Raw genomic sequence first — 8901 nt, 5'->3', positions numbered from 1 at the left:
GCGGTCAAAAAGGTTAAATTACTCCACCATTAAGGAGCAGAGTTAAAACTCTAACCCAGGTATTTTGATTCTAAATCCAGAATTCCATCCATTACAGCATGCTGCTTCAATAGGACAGAAGCTTACCATTATTCAGGAGGCAGCTCACTAGGAGTACGATGGGCATCACTGCAACCCCATCTTGCAAGAGGGACTCTTGCTTTTGGCTCTAGGAGAATTCCACTTCATGTCAAAATGGGCAAGTTCACAAAACCCGGGAAGGTGGTGCTGGTCCTGGCAGAGTTGTATTTCAGGCACAAAGCCATCATCATGAATAACATTGATGATGGGACCTCCAACAGGCTCTATACCCACACCCCAGTGGTAGGTATCAACCACTACTCTTACAAAATGACTGCAGCAATAGGCAAAAAGATTGCCAAGAGATCCAAAATCGAGTCCTTTGTGAAAGTTTATGAGTACAGACACCTTGTGCCCAGCAGATGCTCTGTGGCTATCCCATTGGACAAAAAAGTTGTCAACAAGGATGTCTTCAGTGACTCTGCACTAAAATGTAAGGCTAGAAGGGAGGCCAAAGTCAAGTTTGAGGAGAGGCACAAGATGGGCCAAAACAAGAGCCTCTTCCAGAAGCTATGGTTTTAAAGCTACTCTGCTGCCCAGTAAATAAAATGTTTATTTAAAAAAAGAGTTACTCTTAATGTGTTAAACAGGGATGAAGGGAAGAGGTCTTTTCCTTTTGCTATGATACCTCTTGGAAGATAGAATGGTCCTTCAGGGATTATATCCAGAATGAGAGTTAATAGTCTCTCTCAGACCATATTTGAAATAGGTCCATAGCAGGGTGACCATGATAGAGAGAAGGCTGAAGACCATGCCAGGCAAAGACTGGTTAAAGAACTTGAAATTTCGAGTCTAGAAAAGGGAAAACTTGGAGGAGGAGGCCATTCCCAAATAGAATAGGCTACCTTCAGAGGTAGTGAATTCTCTATCACTAGAAGTCTTCAAGTGGAGGCTGGATGTCTGCTTTTTGAGGCTATTATAGAGGGGTTTCCTGTTCAGATTCTGGCTGGGCTAAAGGATCATTGAAGTCACTTCCAAATCTGAGATTCTGTGGTGATTGTGCCATGTTCCCATCTTCCTGCTACTAGCAATATTGCCTTGGCCTTATGGACATTGGGGAGTCCCTGTTGTTATTCATGCAGTTCTTTTCTTAGTTCTTTTCTTTTTTCCTTATTATTCTCTTATCATTTGGCCAGATTGGATCATTTTCCACCGTATGACCACACCCTGCCACTTCGTTACCTTTGCTCATGCTGTACCACCAATCAATCGATCCACTAATATTTGTTAAGTGCCTACAGTATACCAAGCCCTCCACAAAGGCAACAACAAAGTCCTTCCTGCCTCCAAAGAGCTTGCATGTACATACATAAAAAGTAAATACAAAGCAATTTTTAGGAGTGGATGACATGAGCGGCTGGGGACATCAGGAAATGCTTTATAAAGAAGGTAGTGTTTGAGCTGGATTTTGAGGGAAATGAGGGCTACTAAGAGGTGAAGGTGAGGAAGGAGAGCATTCTGAGCATGGAGGATAGCCAATGAAAAAGCACAGAGATGGGAGCTGGAGTTCTATGTGTAAGAAACAAGAAAGCCAATCATGGGTGGGCCTCAGAGTGGGGGAGGGGAGTAATATAAAACAAAATTGCAGAGGGAGGGTTGGGGCCAGGTTGTGAAGTGGTTTGCAATCCAAACAGACAAGCCTATCTTTGCTCTTAAAGCCCACAAAGCCATCAGATTTCATTAAGTAGGGGAGTGACATGGTCAGATTTTAGTTAAATCACATTAGCAGTGGGGTGGAGGATGGGTTGGAGAGAGGGAGACCTGAGACAGGGAGACCAATTGGTGGTTATTGTAATAGTCCAGATGAGAAGAGATGAAGAAGTGAATTAGGCTGCTGGATAAATGGGTAGATAAGGGTGGATGAGAAAGATGCTGTGAAGGTAGAAAAAGCAAAATTTGGCTGAATATGTAGAGTGAAAGAAAGTAGGAACACCTAGGTTTTACACCTGGGAGACCCAAAGGTCTCCATACCCTCAATGGAAATAGAAAATTTGGTTTGGGGAAAGTTTCAAGGGAAAACTAATGAATTCGGTTCTGTGCATCCAGCTTGAACTGTCCAATAAGCAGTTGGGCATGCAAGACTGGAGATCAAGAGAGAGACTAGAGCTGGATATGTAGATATCAGAGTCATCTGCATAGAAATGATAATTAAAGCCATTGGAGCTGATGAGGTTACCAAATAAGAGAGTTTACAAAGAGAAATGGGCCCAATACAGACCCTTGGGGACACTTACAATTAAGGCAAATTGTATGGATGATGAACCAGCAAAGGAGACTGAGGAGTTGCAGTCAGTTGGGTAGGAGGAAAACTGAGGGAGAGCAGTCACAAAAACCCAGAGAGGAAAGAATATCCAAGAGAAGTGATGAGTTAAGTGTCAAAGGCTACACAGTGGACAAAAAGGATAAGATTTTGAGAGAAGACCATCAGATTTGGGAATTAAGAGATCATTGATATCTTTAAAGAGTGAAGTTTCAGTTGAGCAATGAGGTTGGAAGCCAGACTGAAGAGGCTTGGGCATGTTTGTAGGTAGTAGGGAAGGGATCAGTTGATGGGGAGAGACTAAAAGTTGAGGTGCAGGAAGATTATTGTAGGTGCAATTTTATGAAAAAGAGAAGAAGGGATGAGATCAAGGGTATTTGTAGAGGAGTTGTCCTTGGTGAGAAGGTTCACCTCTTGATTAAAGACTGAAATAAAAGAGGAGAAAATGGAAGTAAGAAAGGATGGAAGGGAAGAAAGAAAAGAAAGAAGGAAGGAAGGAAGGAAAGAAGAGAGGAAGGGAGGGAAGAAAGGAAAGAGGGAAGGAGGGAAAGAAAGGGAAAAGGAAGGAAAGAAGGAGGGAAGAAGAGAAAGGAAGGATGGAGGGAAGGAAGGAAAAAAGGAAGGAAAAATTTATTAGGTACTCTAGGCCAGACATGATTGGCAGTGCTGGGGATACAAATACAAAAATGAAGCAATCCCTGACCCTAAGTTTACATTCCATTGAGGAGAAACAGTATATAGGAGTAGTGGCCAAGGAAAGAAGTGCCTGGGGATTCACAGAGATGGTGAATTGATACATTGGGCAGCCAATCCTGGAACACTGGTAGTACTGATTTGATTATTATGCCAGAGCAAGAGTGGGGGAAGTAGGGTGTAAGGTGGCAGGGTGAATAGTGAGATGTCTGAGGTAGATTTATAAATGGAACAAAAAGCATGGTCTCCTAGTCTGGGGCCAAGAGTTAGATAGATACAACGAGTTGGTTGAGTTCCACTTATCAGTCAAAGAAGCTCAATAGAAGGGCAGGAATTCTATAACTGAGTATATTATCTCTCTTAGTATTTGGGGTGGGGTGGGGAAGGAGAGATGTTCCCTCCTTTCTTCCTTATTCCCCCCAATCACTGGAAGGTTTGAGGAAAGAAGAGAGGTTTAGACTAGTCTTGGTGAGAAATTAGAAAAAGAATAAGTTGGGGCAGCTAGGTGGCACAGCGAGTAGAGCACCGGCCCTGGAATCAGAAGGACCTGAGTTCAAATCCGGCCTCAGACACTTGACACGTGTACTAGCTGTGTGACCTTGGGTAACTCACTTAACCCCATTTACCCTGCCAAAACAAAACAAAGGAAAAAAACAAAGAAAAAGAATAAAATAAGAAGTAAAAGAACCTTGTTGTAGTGAGAACCCAGCTGAGATTTGATAGCACAAATGTGAAGTGGACCCAGATGGCTGTCCACCTCCCCTAAATGTCCTCCCTATAGCCTATAAAATAGTTCTAACCATCTTTCAAGGCCAAACTAAAATGGCATCTTCTCAACGAAGCCTTCCAAAATTCCACCACCACTGTCCCAAACTCAGTAGAGTCTCTTTGCCTTTGAGAGCTGCCAGTGTTTCCTTTGTGCCTTTCCTATAGCACCCAGCACAGTCCCTTGTGTGTTTTAATTATTTGTGAACTTCTCTTATCCCTCTTCCGTTGAACAGCAAGCACTGAAGGCAGAGACTTATTCATCATTGCATCTCCTATAGCCTCTCACACGGGGCCTTCTTGCATATAGTGGGGACTCAATAAATGCTTCTGCATAATGTAGTGGAAAGAGTAGTACTGCCTAGATTGTCACTTACTAGCAATGCGCTCTTGGGCAAAATACTTAACCTCTATCAGCTTTGTAAAAAGAGATAGCATAATTCTTGCATTACCTACCTTCCATGGCTGTTATGAAGATAATATGACATAAAGTGTGTAAAGTGCTTTCCAGCCATAAAGCTTATTTACATAAAGGTAAATAGGAAAGGGAAAGAGAAAGAGAAGGGGATAGGGGAATGGGATAGGGGAAGGAGATAGGGGAAGGGGAAGGGGAAGGGGAAGGGAAAGGAGAAGGGGAAGGAGATAGGGGAAGGGGATAGGGGAAGGGGAAAAGAAAAAAAAAACCCTTTGTAATAAGTCCGTATGCATAGTCAATCAAAACAAATCCCCACGTTGGCCATGCCCAAAAATGCACGTCCCATACGGAGATATTTAGTCCATCACTCTCTGTCAGGAGGTGGGTGGCATTCTTCAACATCAGCCCTTAGCAAGTCAGATCTATATGAGTTATGGTTCTAATTGGAAATAGCAGGTATCTGAAATTCCTGACCTGGGAATTATTAGTGTGTGCCTGGGGATGGGCAAGCAGGAGAGGAGAGAACTACTTTTCAGGGAAGGCTAGGCCTAAGGGCCATAAAAACTTGGACTGTGGCTAACACTAGTCCCCAATGTCCTCAGTCCCAGCACAGACAAGGGAGGTACAATTGAGGAGGGAATTACCCCTTTCTTTCTGTGCTGAGCACTAAGGGACCCTTCTTTTTGCCCTAGAACATCTTCTTCCCAGATACAGGACCTGAAATTCCCATAATGACTCACTCCTTTGTAAGAAGATATTTTCAGGCCCCTTTTAAAATGCAAATGCTATCTGGGGTCTAGTCATTATCAGACATCAATATCTGTGCTCAAATTGGTTTATCAGGAGGAAATGAGTATGCAGTCCATTTGGAACCAAGCCCCAATGTCAGCCAGTCTTCTGTGTACTGAACCCCTGCTTTGCACAGTGCCCAGGGATGTATTGTTTATGTCTTTGTATCCCCAGGGCCTGACTGAGAGCCTAGCATGTTGTAAGGACAGGGATACGCATTAGGCCTGTGATTTCATTGGCATAAGGAACTCCCCTCTGCCAATGCAATTTGGCACTTTCTCTGTAATTTATGGTCTCGGAGCTCCCTAGAGCACTTAGAGGTTAAATGACTTGCCCAGGGTCATATAGCCAGTATGTGTCAGAAATGGCACTTGAATACAGGGTTTCTCTGGCTCCAAGATCCATGCTTGGTCTAATACACCACAGTACATAGTAGGCACTTAATAAATGCTTATTGAACAAACGGAAAGAGGAATATAGTGAATAGTGTCTAAGTACACCCTTTATCGTGTATGGGCCCATTAATGGATGAGGCTTGAGGCTAAATAGGTGGCATCTAATTTGAAAGGAAAAGTCTCTTAGATTCCCCAAAAGGAATGGTTAACATTTGATGGACCTCACTTCCTAGCATTATAGTCAATTCAGAGCTCTCTGGGTGCACCAAGCTCTTTTATCTGCAGCTACTCCAGATGTCTCATCCCTGGATCAGAATGTTCTGTTACACTCAGTTCTACATGGAACAGAGCAGCCAGGTGGCTTCTGGGATTTCCAACCTCTGCAGCTGTGGCTACATGATAATGTGATTGCTACTGAAATCTAGAACAATGCTCCTCAACCACTCCTCCATGGCAAAAATTTTTACCATTCTCCAAAACTTGTAACGTCAAAGTCCTTACTTCTTATAGACCTATGGACAGTCGTTTCCTTTTTTAATCAAGATCAGGAATTCATTTGATGTGGAGATCATCACCTGGCACATATTAAGTGCTTAATAATGTTTTTTAATTCATTCATTCATTTGTCCAATCAAACACCCACTGAGGAAAATTCTTCTACTAATTCAAATTAGCTGCTGCTCTGTGATTTTTAGCCTAGAGAGATACTTGGAGACTGTAGTCATTTGCCCAGGGCCAGTGAGCCAGTTTGTGTCAGAGCCGTGGCTTGAACGAGTTTTCTCAACTCCAAGGCTGGCCCTCTATTTACTATACAGGGCTGTCAGTCAAAACAGATACAACTGGGGCAGCTAGGTGGCACTGGGGCAGCTAGGTGGCACCATGAGTACAGCACCAGCCCTGGAGTCAGGAGGACCTGAGCTCAAATCTGACCTCAGACACTTGATACACTTACTAGTTGTGTGACCTTGGCCAAGTCACTTAACCCTTATTGCCCTGCCTTCCCCCCTCAAAAAAAACAACAGAGAGAACTTCAAAAACAAGTTCCTCTGATTCTTCATCTGAATCCCTGCATCCTGGTCTTCCAGTTCCAGTTTCCTCCATCTTCCCAGCTCATAGTTCGCCAACCTGAACCAACGAGAGTTCAGCACTTAGGGTGTAGCTACAGAGGGCACAGTGTTACATGGAAAAGCATTTGGACATATTCCTGGCCTGCATATAGTTTAGGTTGGGAAATATTGATCCAGAGCAGTTGTCCCCAAAGGGTTTGGATTGTACAATTTTCCCAATGGCATCTGCTTGCTACTGTGGTGCCTGGATAGCAGTTAAGTTATAATTGGTTTAAAATTGATCTGAGATGCAAAGACTTGATGCAGAAGTGAAGAAGTTGAGACTTTGAAAAGTGGAGGGAGGGATCATTGTGGGTGGAGTGTTGAAAGAGATGGATTGGTATGGTTGTGTTTGAGACAAACTCCATAGTGGCTCAGCGCTTAGGATGCAATGAGACCCACCTTCCCATCCTCTTCTTGGCTGGTCACATGTCCTTGAATGTGACATGGAATGTGAATGGAGTCAATGATACATATTCAAATCCCAACCCAGACTCTATCTGGCAAACCACTAAACCTCTCTCTGCCTCAGTTTCCTCCTCTGTAAAATGAGAAAATTTGATTTCATAACTTCTAATGTCCCTTCCAGCTGTAATTTTTATGATCATATATCCCTTAAAATCAGATCACAGTCTCATTGGGCAAGGCCATGGCCCCCAGGGAGTCCCTGCCCCCACTTTGAAGTCAATCTGCAGGATCACTGATCTGTAGGATTAAAGAAAACCTTTTCAGTAACAGCAGGAGATGGAGGGGGCACTCCTTGGACAGATAGGACATGGTGTCCTTGAATTTAAAAAAAGAACTCCCTTACCAGAGATTGCTAATGCAGACACTAGATATCCACCTAGTGAGAAGTTTGTGCCAGGGATTTCTATTTAGGTGAAAGCTAGACTAGATGGTGTATGAGGCCATCCCCCCTCTGAGGTCCTTTGATTTTGTGAGTAGACCTGGATGGGAGGAGGATCAGAGGGGAGGGAAGAGAGGGACAGAGAGACAGAAAAAGATAGAGAGACACAAAGACAGAGATAGACACAGGCAGACATATGGAGACAAAGAGAAAGCCAATCATGTCTACTGAGAGAACCTGTAAAAAGCTGAGCTTAATCTATTATGGAATAGCTTATAAGTACAAACTTCTGTTATGGTCAAGAATTCTACAACAACGGCCTGAGAGTGGATGGCTGGCAAAGAGCGTAAGGAAAACCTTCCACTAGTGGCTATGGAGGCAGTGGTTAGATATGTGCCTCCCTTGTGAAGCTCACAATGTAGAAAGGGAGACAAGACAAACCTGGCAGAGAATGCATGAGGAACAATCACAGGGCAAAGGAGAAATGGGAGCAGATTCACGTAGGGCACCATGACAGTATGTTTGCTGTTTGTCCCTCATTCTCAAAGAGGATCAATGACATCAGGAAGATGATATCTTGACTTGCAAGTGAATTGGATTTAAGTGAGGCAGAGCTGTGCAAAGTCATTAGCCTCACTTTCTCCTCCAGGGTCATCTGAGTCCAATGGCAAAATGCAGATCAGGATGATTGGCAATGGCCTCGAATTCAGTGAGAGACCTTGGCCTTTTTAAGCTAAGGTCTTTCCCAGGTCTTGGTTTGTTGGAGGCAGCACCCATTCAACGATTAAAGGGCAGGTAAAAAAATGGTCTATTTTACCTACTCAAAAAATCAGTCTAGGAGGAGAAGACATTCAAGGTTTCTGGCCAAAACAGAAATAATTGCTATTTACATTCACTCTGACCCACCAAAACCCAAATAATGGCCAAGTGAGGTCTGGGCTGGAACCTACTGTTGGCCAATCAGTCAGAGCCAGAGTGATTTGGGTTTAAGGCATGGTCAAGTAGCTCTATTTGAATCCCGATGGGCTTTATCAAAACCTGATTTTTTCCAGTGATATATTTCCAGAAATCATAAATGAAACAAAATGACAGTATGTCAGCATCAGGTAGGAGCAAAGGGCACTTAGATGCCAGGACAACCTAGAAAGGAAAGTAATGTGTATGTATTGGCTCTGGAGAGATACCTGTGAATCCTGCTCAGGAAAGGAAGCAGTGACTAACCAATAGATGCTTGATGGGAACTCTAATAATGTAGATCCACCAGTGCTTGAAACTGGCCAATGACAATCCTTAGTGATCACCTGAAGTGAGTAGGAAGTAGTAGTATCTGCCAGAGTGAGAGACTACTACCATGGTGATCTCAGGAGTTGCTGGGTGTCCTTCCTTTTTTATGAATTCCCTGTGGATCTCCGAGGGGTCTGAGCAATTCCATCAGATGCCCAAAGGATGTGCCTCCTGTTGGTATTCCTTGGTGGATGTGGTTCATGGAGTGCCACCAGTCTTCCTCAGGC

The 8901-nt window shown here is 43.6% G+C and overlaps 1 protein-coding gene across 1 annotated transcript; it reads left to right on the top strand.

The window, feature by feature from the left end:
* The first annotated feature begins 234 nt into the window (after positions 1-234).
* On the top strand, positions 235-642 carry LOC118858596 (60S ribosomal protein L27-like). Its single transcript, XM_036769170.1, has one exon. It carries the CDS (start codon positions 235-237, stop codon positions 640-642), a length of 408 nt encoding a protein of 135 aa, XP_036625065.1.
* The last annotated feature ends 8259 nt before the right edge of the window (positions 643-8901 follow it).

This window comes from Trichosurus vulpecula, chromosome 7 (genome assembly GCF_011100635.1).
Source record: "Trichosurus vulpecula isolate mTriVul1 chromosome 7, mTriVul1.pri, whole genome shotgun sequence".
Taxonomy (NCBI): Eukaryota; Metazoa; Chordata; class Mammalia; order Diprotodontia; family Phalangeridae; genus Trichosurus; species Trichosurus vulpecula.
The sequence above is the reverse complement of the archived record's forward strand: the minus strand, read 5'-3'. Positions and strand labels throughout refer to the sequence as shown.

What these genes read in the sequence shown, in the direction of transcription:
- LOC118858596 (XM_036769170.1), top strand. Translation starts at nt 235, where the DNA reads ATGGGCAAGTTCACAAAACCCGGGAAGGTGGTGCTGGTCCTGGCAGAG.